Source organism: Eptatretus burgeri, chromosome 9, assembly GCF_056783735.1.
Source record: "Eptatretus burgeri isolate ZD-2024b chromosome 9, Ebu_testis_v1, whole genome shotgun sequence".
In the NCBI taxonomy this organism is placed as follows: Eukaryota; Metazoa; Chordata; class Myxini; order Myxiniformes; family Myxinidae; genus Eptatretus; species Eptatretus burgeri.
In genome coordinates, this window is record NC_140969.1 from 107,580,938 (window position 1) to 107,598,983 (window position 18,046).

At 42.9% G+C, this 18,046-nt stretch overlaps 1 protein-coding gene across 3 annotated transcripts in view; it reads right to left on the reverse strand.

Annotated features, from left to right (window-relative positions):
• Positions 1 to 18,046, reverse strand: part of LOC147020877 (serine/threonine-protein kinase VRK1-like) — a 103,586-nt gene that overhangs the window by 81,933 nt on the left and 3,607 nt on the right. For all 3 annotated transcript variants that reach the window (XM_085896597.1, XM_085896595.1, XM_085896594.1), the window contains exons 2-3: positions 15,676 to 15,935; positions 8,628 to 8,683 (exon numbers count right to left, since the gene is read on the reverse strand). In XM_085896597.1, the coding sequence (XP_085752723.1) occupies positions 8,628 to 8,683; positions 15,676 to 15,925 (306 nt within the window). In that variant the 5' untranslated portion in view covers positions 15,926 to 15,935. The remainder of the gene's footprint in view (positions 1 to 8,627; positions 8,684 to 15,675; positions 15,936 to 18,046) is intronic.

An 18,046-nucleotide genomic window follows, 5' to 3' on the forward strand; every position in this document is an offset into this window, starting at 1 on the left:
ATGAAGTAAAGAGTACTTACCCAAGGACTCCACTAACTTGCATTGAAAACTTGTTATGGAAGAGAATAACATGTATTTGTGCTGGGTGAGAGTTCATTGGAATGTGGGTGAAAGTTAATTATAATGTGGGAACTGAGTAAAATAATTACCATATTTTCCGGTGTATCAACCGTGCTTTGTTATTGGCAGGAAAAAGTTAAAAGTCGGGGTGTGGTTAATAGACAGGTACGGAAAATAATCAGTCTATGTTCAAATTCAAAAAGCTGTGACCTGCGCTTATAATGGTAAATGTTCTTCGGAATGGCTGCATCGACATCAGTTTTTACGTCATTGCAATTTTAATTGTCCGTACCACGGAAACAAATACTAAATACATTTCCAGTCCTGGAGCACGTATCTGTTTAAACTCCGCAACAAGTTCGTTTTCCATGTCCGGGTGAAAGGCCCGTCTTCCACTCCCCATCTTCTCCCAGCCCTTCTCACTGAATTTCTTACATGTCTGATACTGGTTCTTACAAGAGTTGTAAAACACAATAATCTTAATCTTCATTTAACGGGTGTGTGATAGACGCTTCACAGGCGTGTCCATTTTGATCGTGATGAAAGACCTTTTACGACCCTTGATGAACGACGTTATTTTGAATGTACAACTCATAAGTTCCAGTGCAGAGCCTGTTCAAAGCAAGAGCAAGTCCACCGATCTTCAAGTATCATCCGTTCGCCCTATCATGATGTCAAGGTGTTAATTCACCGCAGCCTTCAAACTCTCCGTCTGCCGATCTGCAGAAGAGTTTTGGAACCGGGAAGCTGGGAGGCGATTCGGCATTTACAAGTCCATCATCTGACGCTGGAGAACAAGCAAGGCAACGATAGAGAAAAGAAGACTATTTTTAGGGTGAAAAACAGGGGTGGGGTTAATATGCGGTCGTGGTTAATACACCGGAAATATGCTGCGTTAATATCCTGTGGAATGTCACAATGAACCTTACCAAGGCTTTGACAAGGGTTTGGAATGAGAACAAAACAAGATAAGAAGAGGACTGAAGGCTGCAGTGGCGGCAATGACCAGCCAAGGCTGCAGTAAGGCATCTGGAAGAGCTTTGAAAATATAAACACGAGAAAAGAAAATCAGACAACAGCTGCATAGACCTTGGTAAAGCAGACAAAAGGCTTGCTCTCAGTTTGAGGAAGACATAAAATACTAAAAGTTTGCGTCAGGAGACAGGAAACATGTAGCAGGAGAAGGAACAGTTGTGTACTGGATTTCATGTGGCAAAATTAATTTTACAACGGGCTCAACCAGTAAAGGTGGAATCGGGAGTCTTCGGTATATGAAACTAGAATGCTTCAGTGATTACATTCTCCAATCAAAGAACCAAACTCACCCTGCTGTACACGTTGGTCACTCTAATCTACTGGTCGGTCTACTTGTCGAATCTGCTGCCCGACTGTTGTCTCGGAGACGACTTCAAAGCAGGCATCGCCTCGCTGGCTGCATCAAGACGGCAGTCTGCCTGTTCCTTCATCTCTCTTCTCCTGTTGCCAGGATGCATTGTCCTTCACAGCGTGCAGTCCCCATGTTCAATGTCTCACATCGCTTGATCTGTGGACTTGGGTTCTCCTGCACACTTCAGAGGCTTCACCCTCTGAAGACTTTTGCAACGTGACTGACCTGTTGAATTCATCCTGTACGCACGCACTGGACAAGATCCTTTCAAACATGTTCACAGCCGATCCTTCACCTATTTATAACCTGCTGGGGTTTATGTTACAAACTGGTTACCTGGGATAATTTGTCACCTTGAAAGTCGTGAGTTAATTCAGAGCTGCATTGATATCTGTGATGTTTGTACTTTATAAATTTGGGGATTCTTGGGAAAGTCATTAAGGGTTTCTTTTAATCAGTATTAGTGTTTTTAAGGTTGACACAGTAGAGATTAATAAACATAAGGCTACTTATAAAAGATCCTTCTTTCTATTGTTGTGTGCTGGTTTCACTGGTGAAAAAACTACAAACAGGGCATATTATTGTTCTTGAATCTTTTCTACCGTGACATCCTCTGGGTAACTGGTGCACTCACTTTGGTGCCTCAAAGTGGACATGTAATACTGTACAAGCCTTTTGAATACACCTAAAGTCGGCGGGATAGTCTGATGCATGCAGTTTTGTGCTCTGCCTGGAACACAGGCATCATCCCAACTGATTGGAAGAGGGGCCTTGTTGTTCCTCTCTGGAAAGGGAAGGGTGATCGCCAAAACTGCAACAACTACCGAGGGGTGACGCTGCTCTCAGTGCCGGGCAAGGTCTTTGCTCGGATAATTCTTGATAGGGTTCGCCACCATCTGCTTGAGCACCAGCGTCCAGAGCAGTCAGGCTTTACACCAAAGAGGTCAAAGATTGACCGTATCCTTGCACTTCGTGTCCTCACCGAACGCAGTCGAGAGTTTCGGCAGGGGCTGCTTGCAGCCTATGTTGATCTCTGTAAAGCGTTTGATTCAGTGAATCGGGATGTCCTCTGGAGGATTCTTGGTCTTCGTGGGGTGCCACCAAAACTGATTGATCTGATGTCTGAACTCTACTCTGGTACTGAGAGTGCTGTGAAGTGTGGTGGTACCATCTCTGACTTATTTCCAGTTGTTACTGGAGTTTGTCAGGGGTGTGTACTGGCCCCCACACTTTTCAGCACTTGTATGGACTGGATTTTAGGGAGGATGTCGGAGAGATCAAGCTGTGGTGCATCGTTTGGGAATGTCAAGATCTCGGACCTTGATTTTGCAGATGATGCAGTCATCTTTGTGGAGACCTTAGATATCCTTTTGGGGGCCCTCGAGGTGGTGAATGAGGAGTCGGAGCCGCTGGGATTTCGGGTTTCCTGGGTCAAAACTAAGATCCAGGCTTTCGGTGACATCTTGGATGCTGCTGTCCTGTCTGTGTCTGTTTGTGGTGAGGATGTTGAGGTCATGGAGAGATTCACTTACCTTGGCAGTGATAATCATGTCTCTGCTGGCTGTGAGTCAGAGGTCAATAGACGTCTGGGTCGGGCCTGAGGAGTCATGGATTCACTGGATCGTGGGGTGTGGCGCTGCCGGTACCTGTGCGGGAGGACGAAAGTCCGAGTCTTCAGGTCCTTGGTACTTCCAGTCTTGCTCTATGGATGCGAGACTTGGACTCTGACCAAGGATCTGACGGAGACTTAATTCCTTTGGTACCAGGTCTCTTCGGAGAATCCTTGGCTATCGCCGGTCGGATTTTGTGTCCAACGAGCGGTTGCTGAGAGAGACTCGGATGAGATTTGTTACCTGCATAGTCCATGAGCGTCAGTTGCGGCTGTATGGACATGTGGCTCGTTTTCCTGACGCTGATCCTGCTCACCAGATTCTCTCAGCGGGGGAGTCTCATGAGTGGAAGAGGCCAGTGGGCCGACCACGTGCCTCGTGGTTGCAGCAGGTTGACCATCATCTCAAGGAGATGGGGATGGGCCTGGAATCTGCCTGAGGGATGGCCAGACGGAGGCCCCTGGAGTACTGGCGGAAAGTGGACGCAGCGACGCGCTGTTCTGGCACATACTCCCATACCTGACCTGACCTGTTAGTCTGATGAACACGTCAGGTCATTCCAGATTTATATCTGGACAGCCTAAGGATTTAATCCTGGGTTGCCCTGTTGTGTTCTCACCTGAACATCTCATGATGTAAGGATCTCAGGTTTATATTAAATCCCTTTGGTCGATTAATAAACAATGTTCTTACAATCCATGTGAAAAGTACATGGTCATCTCCTCATGTCTTTGCCCAACTCGTGATTTATGTTCAAGCTCCTCCATGAGTCAATCCCTTGAATGTACAGACTTCATCAGCCACGAACTCTCCCCAGTCTGACAATATATCAAAGATAGTCTCGATAACCAGTCGAAGATTGAGCATCCTCCGTCATTATGAAAAAAAATAAAAATACAGTCCACGTATTTCAACGCTCTCACCTATTGGCCGGCACACCAGCATCATAACTCTCTTTCTTCTCGATTCTGTGAAATCTAAAGCTTTCGCCATTATTGGCATCTTCCACAATGAGGCTGAAGCACAACACCTGTTACTCTCACATCACAAACACAATGATAGAGTTCACGTTTATTTTTTTTAATGAGTCTCCTTCAATCCCGCTCTCCGATCTCCAGCTCCTCTTGGATGTGTGCATTCCTCATTTAACTCCGACCCCTCCTGGTTAAATGGCCAAAATACAGACTTGCCACACACAGCAACTCTTTTGTTCTGCTCTTCTCCTCTTTGTGGAACTGCCTCTGCAATTTATTAGTGGTTGAGGCACAGCAAAACTAGGAAGTGTTTTGCCAAAAGGGGGGAGGGAGGGTTAAGCTTCGAGAAACAAAAGTATGAGTGTTGGGGGAAAGGGAAGGGGGAGAAGTTATGTGTTCAAAAATATTTCGACTTGAATCCCCGTTTCAGTTAAAAATGTGATTTTTTAAAATAAAAATGGCATCAGGAAAATCATCACCACGAGTAAAAATGAAATAAATAAATAAATAAAATAATAAAATACAAACATACATACATACATAAATCACACCCATGCCCGAAGAAAGCGATGGAGTTTGGCATTTCCTTCTCATGATGCGAGGCACCTCGAGATACCCCTTGTGTCAATTCAACGTCTGCACCGCTTTAAAAAACATAATTTCTGACGGATGGACGGATGGACATACCAAATGTTGAAGTGGCTACATCGCTTAAAAATGTCTGATGTTGGCTGGAAATTGCATGGAGAAAGCCAACCACCTGAGCCAAGTTGAAGAGAAACAAACTTATCGATTGCCTCTCATAAAAGCTAAACTTTACAAAAAATGTAAGAAAAACAACAAGGACAAATCTTTTGGGACTTTTCAGTTTTTGGGACTGCCACTGGTAACATGTAACCCAGTGCTACCTGCCGCGACGAAACACACACCCCTCACGAGCTTTGCTCGTGGTGAGGATGACCGTGACAACATGCCAGGACTAAAAACAGCACCTGACAAAGGGCAGATGAGCGACTTTCGGGAGCCAACAGCCATCTAGTACAGAGATGGTATCTCCTAGAAAACACCCAATGGTGGGAGGAAAATCTATTTTTCTGCCTGACCTAGTTACCACCAACTGCACAGTGGTCCTGTGAAGAGGTTTCCTTGTTTCAGGAATCAGTGAAGGTTTTGCCAGTTTTTCCTCATCTTCTTTTTCTCTGTATCCCTACACATTTAGTAGCTAGCAGTCTTGTTTCGGGTGAATTTCAATAAAATAAAATTTAAAAATAGAAGAAAAAAAATAGAATGGCACTCGCGTATAGTCTCGCCTCGCACGTTCATTCACAACAAAAATACCATCATTAACTGAACATGCCACTATAATGGCTCACTGCTATTATGGACCATGTATCCGTTTCATGTCACAGTTTCTTGGCATGGGCTATCAATGTCATAAATATAATTCTTCACTCACATCGGGTCATATATCAGATATGTGAAGTTTCAGATTTTTTGGACAATAATTTCAAATCAACCAATTATTTCTGGAATACCACTTCACTGATAACATCATCATTATCACTCAAGATACCCCATGGGGAGTTCATGACATATGCCAAGTTTCAATTTTTTTCAGTTCAGCGGTTTGAGAGAATCAAATTCCTTTAATCCAACATGGCTGCCATACCATGTGCCCAATGACATCAGAGTTCGCAATAAAATATTGTTACAGCTGTGGAAATTCGCAGAACACCATAAAGGTTCCTTAGATCAGTTATCCCGGTAAGTGAGTGTTCAGATAGGTTTCCCCACCGTTGTTTAGAGGGTTGTGACCCTTTGAGGTAGGTGTTTCTTTTTCTATTGTGATTTTGAACCGACAGATCACGCTACGACCCTTTTCGTCGCGTCGAAAAGGGGTCCGAGCACGCGGAGTGAAGAACAACAAGGAAACCTGCGCTAGTGCACGGGCTTTCGCGCCCTTTCTTCTCCGCGGCTGGCACGAGAATGGGCGAGGCAGCTCGCTCCCAATTGGTGGATGCGCGGTGTGACGCGGTAGGAGTCGAGGAACGCCCCTTTGGGAGAAGCTACTGGAAGGAAGGTGGAGCCGAAAACGGGGTGGGGTGAAGGGCGGAGCCCCGTGTTATTTAAGGCGGACAGCATGCGAGGCTCGAGCGGTCTCCCTGTGGTCCAGGCTCTCGCTGCTTTCTCTGCTCGTGGTTCACTCGTGGTCTTTGGTGGTCCGGTGGAGCAAGCTGTGCATCGGAGATGCGGACTGAAGGCGCAGCTCTGCCGGCTGTGTGGTGCGAACCTGCGCATCCAGGCGAGGAGCGCCGGAGAGAGCATGCCGGCCGCGCGGGAGGCCCGGAATCAGGCGCGGCCACGCTAACTGCCGTGGGGACGGGACGTCACGACTCGCCGACCACCGAGGGGGGGGGGCAGGTAACCTGCATCGGTCTCGTGGGCCTATTCGGTCAGCCAAGGCTCACGGACATAAAGGTCCACAGACCCCGTCTACCTCCTTGTCTATGAGGGGGTCTTTTCCTTTGTTTTTGCGTGCATGCTGTGGCGCCGTGTCTATTAAGTAGACCTGTCTAAGTAACTGTGCCTGTACATTCATCCTTGCTCATATTCGGTTGTAATGCTTTCTATTTGCCTTGCTTGTACAGACGTGCATGATTCCTTGCATGTGTTGTGGGTAAATAATAAATGTACTTGCTTGTGAACTGTATCCCGTTTGTCGCGTCCTCCTTTCACCCCATTGAAACGTTATCTTGCATCGCGGAATAAATAGCTGGGTTTTAAACACCAGGTAAGGAGAATCAGATCTGTCAAGGTCGGCGATAATACCCGCTCGGTTATCGCTGTAGAACGGAATGGACCACTTAAGCGGTTCGTGTCCCCAGCCGACCTACGGCGAGGTACGGTCGCCCGGTCGACTGCCCGCGCAGGTACTTAGGTATATCGAGTTCGGCGAGTGACCCTATCTTGCACGGCCGTGGTGGGGTTGAAGACCCAACCGTAACAGGGTTCCGGCGTTGGCTCCGGAAAGTCACGACTGAATTGTCCGTCCGGTGGGTGACGCAGTTGCGATTAGAGGTACGTAGCCGATCGCATGCGGTTTAGCCGATTAGAGGGCGCGAATTCGTAACAATATCTTCATTAGTCTTTCGTGCCCTTTATGATGTCCTTAAAAACAGCTCGGTCTCCCGTTTGGAAAGATTTTCATTTCTATTTCACTGCCAAGAAGACAGAATAAAAACATTATCTTGCTCCTCTCTGCACTTGTTTGAATGGGACAAATTCAGAGCCATAATTTGTGGTCAAACAGCAAACTTGTCTTCCTTTTCATCTTCAAAATAAAACATTTGATTTAAATAGGTTGTTCCTCGGTCATAAACTGACGATTATCTATTATACAATGTCAAGTGTGGTGTGTGTCCGTGTGTATGGTCGTCTCCCATTTCCCGCACTGTTTTTCAAAAGCTCCACACGCCGACAGGCAGAAGAAAGGCATGACACCAAACGAGATGCATTTTAAATGTATAAATACAACATGGAATCACAGTTTGCTTATTATCAGTGTGGTATGAGATGACCTGGGCTGACAGGAAGGCCTCGGGGTACGAACACTTGCTTCTAAGCTGTCTAGCCTGGGTATATGAATGTCGGCTCAACTCTAAACTGTCATCATGGTGTTTCACAGACTGGGTGAATCAATGTGTGTGTCGTCCCCCCGATGGATGTTAAACTGTGTGTCTCATCTACCAACATTAGGATAGAGCACGGACATATAGAGAAGGGGGGGGGGAGAAGGGGGGAGAGAAGGAAGGGGCAAGAGAGAGAGGAAGGGGGTGGGGGGTGAGATGGGGAGAGAGGGGAGGGGGATGGGGAAGAAGTTTCCTTCTGTAGCTATCCTGTCCACCCCATTCCTAGTGCAAGTATCCTTCTATGTTGTCTTACAACTCTGCTGTTGGTGCTTCTCCCTCCTCCCTCAATGCACTGTTCCTTTTGTCCTGTTGCATCCTGATTCGTTCAGTGTTCTAGCTCTTCCACGAGCCTTCGCTCTGTGTCCAATACAACAAGCTATCCTGGGTTGACAACCATTGTGCAGGCTTTTTGGGCCGAATGATCTCTTTCTGTGTTGAAGTTTTTTGGAAGGGATGTAATCTATTATATACTGCAACTAGCTGATTTACCCGATGTAGAGCAGGAAGAGAAACATGAATAAGTAACACGATGTAACCAAATGAAATTTGGAAATTGTAATACCCTCCACCACCACCACCACCACCAGTTGGTGCAACACGGTACACATTTACTTCGAGATTTTTGTGGTGAGTGGTATAAGCAGCTAGGAGCTTTGGCTCTGGTGAAACCAAGAGTGCAACACAATTAACCTTTTTAAAGTCCATGAAATAATTTAAATTGATAGATTAGCTTAAACTTTTCCCATCAATGGGGATGAGCACTCTTCCTGGTACACTGATGAGATGGACAGACGGATGGACAGACATGAACAAATTGCTTGACCCCACTTTTCACTTCGTGTGCTCGGGGTAATCACACCAAGCAATAAAGACAGGTGAACACTGAAGTGTGAAACCAATATCTTACCACTTTGATGACAAATGCAGCATCATCATCCACTGGTCGGGAGGAATTTCGATCAGCTGGAGAATAAATAAATAATAAATAAATAATAAAAACAAGAACATTTTCATCAAGTGAAACAAATCTCAAATTTCAACAAAGTAAAATTACTGAAGGTATGGGTTCAAATTTCACACTTTACTTGTAAATAAATCACATAAAAATACACCATAAAGCAGAAAATGTAAATTTAGTGAGTATATTTGACCAAAACAAAGTTGACATCACATTCCGGCATAAACTATCACTCCTCTCTCGACTGGATATATCGAAGGCGAAGCGAAGGGGACACCAGGCACCAAAGCAAGCAGCATGCTTTAAGAATTGTGCATTTTATTAAAAAAAAGCACCAAAATTCCCACAAGTGTTCAGCAATATCGATATCGATATCGAGGCACCTGGAAAAAAAAAACTTTCCTGGGCAGCTATTTTCCAATATGGCCAACAAATGTTCACGTCCATATATTTACCTGTAGAGTTAGGAATCTCATTTAAAAGGCTAAATGTAAAGTTTCATGGACAAAGAATATGTGTGTTTAACATCCACACCAATCAGGATAGTGCTGAGGTGTTCAATCACAATTTTCCCAAAGAGCAGGCAAAAATGTAAAATTCATGAAAGATTAACAAAACTTGCATGCAGTGGCTGAGAATTTTCATGGACGAGGTGTTTACACCGTCGGACCCCGGGTATCTGCGGGCCATAAAGTGTGATCTGCTTTGACATTCGCACTTCAGGTATTCACAGTTTTTTTTACACTTCAGGACTGGTCTCCTATTAGGCCGTGGGACGACCGTGTTTTTCTTTCAGTTTCGTTCACTACCTCCGATGGACTACACAGATTTGACATTAAAAAATGCATGAAAATATTTGAATACCGAATATCATTGTTCTTTTGGTCAAAAGTTGCACATGAGTGAGAAATTATCAAAAAACTGGAACATTTGAAGAGGGCGTAAAATATGTTGACATTCTCACAGTATTCGTGATTGGTCTAAAAATAACGTGAATACATTGATTCACCAATCATATGCGCTGATACAGAGTATGCATGGGGGGACAAATACGGCACGGACGAGGTGGTTATACGTGTGTTCTGCTGGCGCGCTATATAATTTGCGTGCAGAAACAGACGCAGACCGCAAGTTCAACATGGAGTGTTGTATGCACGTCTGCTCGTCGCCAAAATCCAAGATTTCATCGTTTTCCTTGAGCTCCTGGATAAAATTTAGGCATTTTGCGGAGCGATGGAAGAATATATGTGGCATTTATGCGAATAAAGCAACTGAAATCTGGTCAGCTTTAGAGCTGGAGACGAACCAGAATCTGTCAGACGATCTGAGGTTACACTTTGGCTACCATCGAGAGTGCTACCAACGATTCACTGACGTCTCGAAGCTTGGTTTAGCGGAGAGAGGACATGCATCTCGAGCTCAACAATCTACCAGTCAAGAAGAAGGTATGTACATGTATTGCCTATAAACATTCTTTAGCACTGTACCTCTAATCTATATAAAGGCAACGATGCGAACAAGGAGGAGATAGTCAATTTCATCTACACTGCATGGAAAGATGGAGCTGCAGAATTTTTAGCAGAAACCAAAGTGTTTTTGACCCACGGCAGTGAATGTCACTCCTTCTCTCTCAGCGGTGGTCATTTTTCAGTTGATGAAGTGAATGAACTGGCATGCGATCATGAAGAAGCAGATACTCGTTTACTTCTCCATAGCAAATATGCAGCTACTCGGTCTGAAAATGTAGTGATCAAAAGTCCTGACACCGATGTTTTCATTATTGTCATTGCACTGTGTACTGATGTTTCAGATGAAAGTAATATCTACTTCGAGATGAGGCAGAAAGTTAAGAGGATAATACATGTCAACAAGGTTGCAGAGAAGCTGGGTCTACATAATGCAAGTGCACTACTTGGACTGCATGCCTTTACGGGGTGTGACAGTGTCAGTTCTTTGTATGGGAGAGGGAAGGTGAAAGCCTGGAAGGTCATGGAGGAAGAGAAGAGTGGTGATACTTTCATCTCTCTTGGAAGAGAAATAACACCCTCTAGAGAAGTTATGTTGCAGCTGGAGCCTTTTACATGTGCTCTGTACTCGCAGAAAGAATGTACCTCTGTAAACAAAGCTAGGTATAGGCTTTTCAAGCTACATACCAAGACCCTGGAATCAGGTATGCCCCCAAATCAAGACTCGCTTCATAAGCATGTGCAGAGAGCTAATTTCCAAGCTGCTATTTGGACGAGGTCTCTGATAGGCAATATGGAATTTCCTTCACCTGCTGCTCATGGCTGGAAGATTGAAGATGACAATCTTGTCATAGACTGGATGGACCTGGCTCCAGGTCCAGAGGAGATCCTCGAGCTCACACATTGCAATTGCAAGAAAGCAAAGTGTGAGAACAGGCAGTGTTCTTGCGTAGCACACGGTATGTCTTCAGTTGCATAAATAAACCTCTGCAGTTGCATAAATTGTGTTAATCAAGTACATGACAGTGATGACGAAGATAATCCAAGTGACAGTGACGAGGAGGAGGAAATAAATCTACGATAGACCTCATTAAATTCTGTACTGTTTGATTAGGACACACATTTGGTGCAGACATTTGTATCACTTGAAATATTTCTTCTGGTGCCACGCTTGAAATACTAATTAATACAAACAATTACATCATATGTCGTTGTATGACTCTGAACAAAACAATTACAAGTTGGGCAATAGTCCAAGAGCATGTCATATTTATCATAGATTTTAAGTATTTGATATATGTGAAGATAACATGACTATTGGGATGTGGCATTCGTACTGTTTATTTAAAGTTAAAGGACAAGTCCCAAGTCTTTTCTATCTTTTGTCCTCATCGAGATGTGCAGTCCACCATTCGTTTTACCCCACATTATTTTTTTTATAGAATTATCACACCTCCTGTAAACAATTTTGATAATCTTGTTGAAAGTAACACTGGAAGAGGCTGATGACGTAGGAGGACCAAAACATGCAAAACTTGAGAGCAGGTTAAAGGGGGAAAATGTGTGCACTATTCGACAGGTTTACTTCTTTTTGAGAATGTATTGTGATGGAAATCAAATTCCAGACAATTCAAATTACTGATGCGATGATGTCAGCATCCTTGGTCAAGAATATTTTTATTTCAGAATTTAAAGTAATATATTAAACACTCATGACGTATGTTTCATCTAGTAATTGACCATTCTGGAAGCTGTATAGTTTCATTTTAGTATGACAAGGCTTAGTAATGGTTTGGCCTTTTCTTTTAAATACTTTGGTATTCTGTGAAATTAATAGGTGGATTTGCTGGTTATGGTTGTAATGATATATAATATATGATAACAGCACATCAAATTGCAGTTGTTAGGAGAGCAGAAGGGAAATTAACTTGCATACTTCGAAAAGTATATTGTAAATATTCACGCACCTGTAAATGATGTTTGTACATGAAACAGTACAAGGTCCTCAGAGAACTGAAAGAGCTAAATTAATTACCTTGGTACTGTGTATATAACCAAGCAGCTTTGTACTATCTAAAGCTTGTGTGTGTTTTCATACATTATGTGGAGTATTGTCAGGATCGTGCAATAAACATTCAACAAACAGAAATTCACATTTCATTGCTATTGATCTGATTACTATGAAGAGAGTGGTTGAATTTGTACTTGTGCAAAAATGTGGTATGTCAGTTGTTGGTGATGAAGTGAATGTCATGAAAGCAAATATAGCAGAAACAAATGCGATGGATACACCTTTTACTAGTGTAGGATTGGTGGGGCAGTGGCGTAGATTTGTTGTCACGAGTGGGGGGAATGATATTGACATTCAACTTGACTATCGATACCCACAACTAAAATCGTGCTCAGCTAGGGGGGGGGAGGGGGTGGTAGTCGCCATATTTGTTTTCTAACACAAATGTCCATATATCATATGTACAGTTTCATACTATCGATAGCAACATTTGATATAATTTTAGTATCGATATAGCATCAAAAAGTGGGAGATATACCCCCACCGGATCTCCGCCTGTGGGTGGGGGTGATGATTAAAACATGTGTATGAGATATGTGTGTGATTGCATGATCAATATATTTGAGTAAATGTTTGATGAAGTGTAAATTTGAAGACTTAATATTACACTGAGGTACATGTTTTGTAGGGAGCCAGAGGTCAGAATTGATTTGCTAGATAAGACCAAATTCGTTTCGAAATGCTTGATATGTTTAGAAATAGTCTATCCCAATCACATGAAACATAATGTAGACAAATTTTTTTTTACATTGTCAATGATTTCATGGCCCTTTACAAAAATGCACTTCCATCAAAAGCACCAAACAAGATTTTAAATATAGCATTAAAAGTAATACAAATGTGCTAGAATATATTTTTATTCATCTATCTATCCACTTATGAAATCTATACATTCAAAAATCCGTCCCTTATCTTCTTTTGTCAGACAATTGTGTCTGCGGGATTGGGAGTGTTCTGCGAGTAATAATAATCTTTAGACACGCATTAAATCGGCAACGCAGACGGTTGTATGCGCCTGCACACACGTGTGTGGTGCCTATGCACAGATACACACCGCACTCAGTGCACGCACGTGTGTCATGTCTCACCAAACACTGCCAGTTTGTACATAGTGCTGTCACTGTTTCTGGCACAGTAAGTCTGTCGTTTGTTCGTAGATGTCTCCATAATGTGCAACTTTTGTCAAAAAGAACAATTCGATTGTTATAATACGTTTTTTTAGCATAATTTTGAACTGTGTATCTCGTAGTCCCTCGGACCTAGTGAACAAAACTCGAAAACTAAGCCGTTTTCGAGTGCTCGTCCCATGGCCTAATATATATATATATATATATATATATATATATATATATATATATATATATATATATATATATATATATATATATATATATATATATATATATATATATATATATATATATATAATACCAAGCTTGCACACTAAAAACTCGGCTCGCCGTCACACGATCCCTATGAAATTGCTGTGGCACTTAGCGGACATGCCGACAATGTTTGGGAAGTCTTGGCGTTCCATAGTACCACTTGCATTTTGCACAATGCGTATTTTTGTCATTCCCCGTGTACGGTCTGTCGTCTGCTACCAGATATGTTGTACTGCTATCCCGTGCATGTGCATGGGTATCGCGAGTATATTATATTATATATATATATATATATATATATATATATATATATATATATATATATATATATATATAATCATATATATATATATATATATATATATATATATATATATAATCACACCCTTCACCTCACATCCACAGCCACATCCCACTCCCCCCGCCCCTCATCCCAATCGTGACGAGTAGTAAATATCATTTTAAGCTTAGCCCGTGCATCCACAAACCTTAAGTTAACACCCTCGCATCGGTGTAAAGAAGCAACTAAACTGGATATGCTGTCTTCCTCTGGGAAGTCTACATGAATGCTGGGAATGACGGAATTGGCTTTCCAATCGAAGACATCCGTTAAAATTTTTTTAAATCACCAACCCTGCCATGCTCATCCGAGGTAATCCTGCAAGGTTCAAAGTCCACTCACTGACAGGGATGATCGGGGAGGCTGGGTAGAACACACTGTCCATGGGCCTTGCACAGGCCCACATCGTCGGGAGTTCTTTTTTCATAAGGGCTTCAAGAGATCACCTTTTGGGTGAGTTGTTCAGAAAATTATCCAAATCTTTCGTTGTGCAGAGGCACATCCGTTTCTCTCAAATATCAGAGAACTCGCCCTACGGGCAATCGTGTTCCAATCATGCAACACGTTCTTCTGATGCATACATTCACTTGGGCGGTGTATAGGCAAAAAAAACCCATGAAGTTATGTGCATGAAACAAAAACATACCTACTACTTATAATTCAAAACACACCCCAATCCCCTCACCCCCCAAGACCACAGTAAAAGATAAAAACATCCCGATACATTAATTGGGATCATGCTGATCCTATGTAGCAAGCCTGGATGTAATTGGCCCAGAAATGTAGGAGTAGTAGCGTGACAAACAAGCAGTGGTCCGTGAATTATAGTAAGGATTAAGTTTTCAAGGAGTTGTGGCTTCTTTTAGAAGCTTTGTGAGCCATTTCAGGAAACCATCCTTACCTGGCGCACATGATATATACATTCCCTGCCCCCCAATGACCATTGTTGCTCGGGGTTTCTGCACATGTACACCGAGCATTCTGTGGTGGATTACGTCATTTTGAAAGTCACGTATCAATGTACAAATGACCTTCACAGGTAACTTGCATAACACAAACATATCCTTTCCTTAACATGGACAAAGACACCAGCGGTATCAACGTAAACGTTTTGTACGCCATGATACCTACATTCCTCATTCATAAAAACGTATATTGAGCCCTTTAAAAGGAGAATCAAAGTGAGCATACAGGTAAAAATATTAATGTTTATGTTTGGTGGCTACCTTGGAAAATGTCTGCCCAGGATAGTTTTTGCAGATAACTATATCCAAAGTCATTCGATATCTCTTCCTGAACATGTGTACCAACTTTGGTGCTTTCATGAAGAGGTGTACAAATCCTTACAGGATACAACGCTAAGCCTCCTCACTAATACTGTGTTCATTGACCAAGTTAAAGTCTCGAATGTCATCCACTCACCAGACAGGACTTCATAGACCTGTGATATTTCATAACCCACATTAACCCCAACTAACTTTCACCCTCTTCATTGCAGATTACTCATTTCTCCTTCACTCTCCTGTTCATCGTTTTGTCCTTATGTGGCACCACATCCCCACTGTCGGTAGTCTCCCTTTTTAGCCCCATCACCGAGCTCTTCCAGTTGACTAGATTCTGTATCAAATGTATGACAGGCTGATTACAGGTGTCATTGACAAATATTACTATTTGCAATGAGATTCCATTTTCCTTGATAGAACTCCACCAGGAAACCCAGTCGTCTTTCACTCACCAAGGTAGAGCCTTCCAAAGCCCCCGTGACCCAAGCAGGCACCCAACTTCCATTCCATCTTTGCGGTATCAGCCAAAACATCTCCCGGAGGCAGAATTTCTGGGATTTCATGTCGAGCTGGAGCTTTTGCTCGTGCTGGAGCTTTTGCTCGTGCTGGAGCTTTTGCTCGTGCTGGAGCTTTTGCTTGTGCTGGAGCTTTTGCTTGTGCTGGAGCTTTTGCTCGTGCTGGAGCATTTTTCTGTCGGGGCATGGTGTATGTTCTGCAAAGCAGGAAATCGCAAGGTGACATTTTTTTCAGCAGTTGTGGCCTTGGAAGCACAAGATTACGTCAAGAGAAACATTTTCAATTTTAGGATAACAAGAACACTTCATTCATGGATTTGAAAAATTACATTTGGGTGAACATCAAACACTAAAATCATTAAATGATTTGAGGAAAGAATACAGATTAAAAACGATACAATGAGAAACACAGTGAACTCGAATGGCACTCGGTCGAGCACATACCCCTGCCAGGCTGAACAGGTTATGTTTTGTATTGAATCGATCGACTGGATCTGCATCTATACATGAACGAAAATCGTTCTTGTTACCTACCCAACTCATCCGCCAAGTTTTGTCATAATCCATCCAAAAGTCTTTTTAAAAATATCATGCTATATATCCTTTTTGGCCCTAACTCTCAATACTAAAGAATCAATGAAAATTTTTTTTTAAATTTTCATACCTGGATCCAAATCTTCACCAAATTTGAAACAATTTGTCCTGTTCACACAACCAACCTGTTCACAAAGTTTCATCCGAAACCTCCATCCACCTTCAGTGATGGAGGTAACACACTTAGGGAGTGGGGGTGGAGGGGGTGTCATACGTGGTCTGAGGCGATTCAAACCAAACTGCCACTCCATCGAAAACTTTGATCAGGAACAACAGTTGCTGTCTGCCACATAACCAAGCTGCGTGCTACGAGCATATATGGGTATGTACGTACGTACGCGTGGGTATGTACGTACGTATGCGTTCGCACGCACGCACACACGATAACCATCAGAACTACAACAGTATGGAGTGTATGATCAAACTACGCACAGCAAGGCAGTCATGCCAAGCAAGATGTTGGAAAATCCCCCTAAAAGTTGGGGGGGGGGTGATTCTTGGAAGAACAGATTCACATTCACAAGTAAAACATTTTCAAGAGTTCCAGTCAATTCTCAAGGCAATGGTCAGAGATTAGTAAGTGCATGCTTACTCATTCATACACTAAACAACCAGGAAATTACCAGCTCCACCACCCAAGGTGGGCGGAGGTTATGTTTTCACCCACGTTTGTTTGTGAGCAGGATATCTCAAAAAGGTTGTGGAACAATTTGGACAAAATCTGGTGGACATGTTTGGTGTGTGACAAGGATGAATTGGTTTGATTTTGGTGACGATCCGAATCTGGATTCGAGAATTTTTCCAAGTGATACTTCACAATTAAGAGATGGGACCAAAAAACTATGTAGAGCACAATATCTCAAAAAGTTGTGGACGAGTGATGACAAAACTTGGTGGATGAGTTGGTAAGGTAACAAGAACAAGCCGATTCGGTTTTGGTTAAGGTCCAAATTCAGAACCAACCTATCAGTGGGATACAAAATGTAAACTATTCAGCCTGGCGGAGGTACATGCTCTACCAAGTGCCATTGGAGTTGGCGTTTTCTATTATTTGCAGGGTTGACAAAGCAGCGATTATTATCAATACCATACATGGCACCATATAATCAAGAGAATCTTGTGGGAGAACAGTTCGGTGGATTTTTGGACAAGGTGACTAAAGGTCGTCTTATAAACAGAAGAGTAGGGCAGCATTACCATACGCTAAAAGGGTGTGCCACACCGGCAGGAAACCTCAGATGAGTTTTCTTTGGTAAAACATAAGAAGTATAAATGCCTCATCCCTGCACTACACAACCTCCCATACCAAGAGAGGATGAGGAACCTCGATCTGCATTCGGTACAATACTCCATGGGGATGTGATCTAGGTCTAAACAAGCTGGTACATGGGATGGACAAGATAATCTCACAATGACTCTTTGCTACAGCAGAGTACCATGCCATGGGGGACACTTGTAGAAATTACGTGACCAGAAGTTGACTGAACACAAGAGGTCACTGGTTCAGTGAGAGAGTAGCAGGAGCATGAAACAGCCTCGCCCAGGAAGTGGTGGAGCTCCCCACAGTTACTGCCTTCAAGTGGGATTTGAACAGACAATGGAAAGGAAAGATTTTGACCTTGAGCAAACTCAACTCTCACCATGCACAGTCACATTGACATTAAATATTGTTACGATTGTGGGGGTAGATGGAGGAATTTAATCAGGAATATAG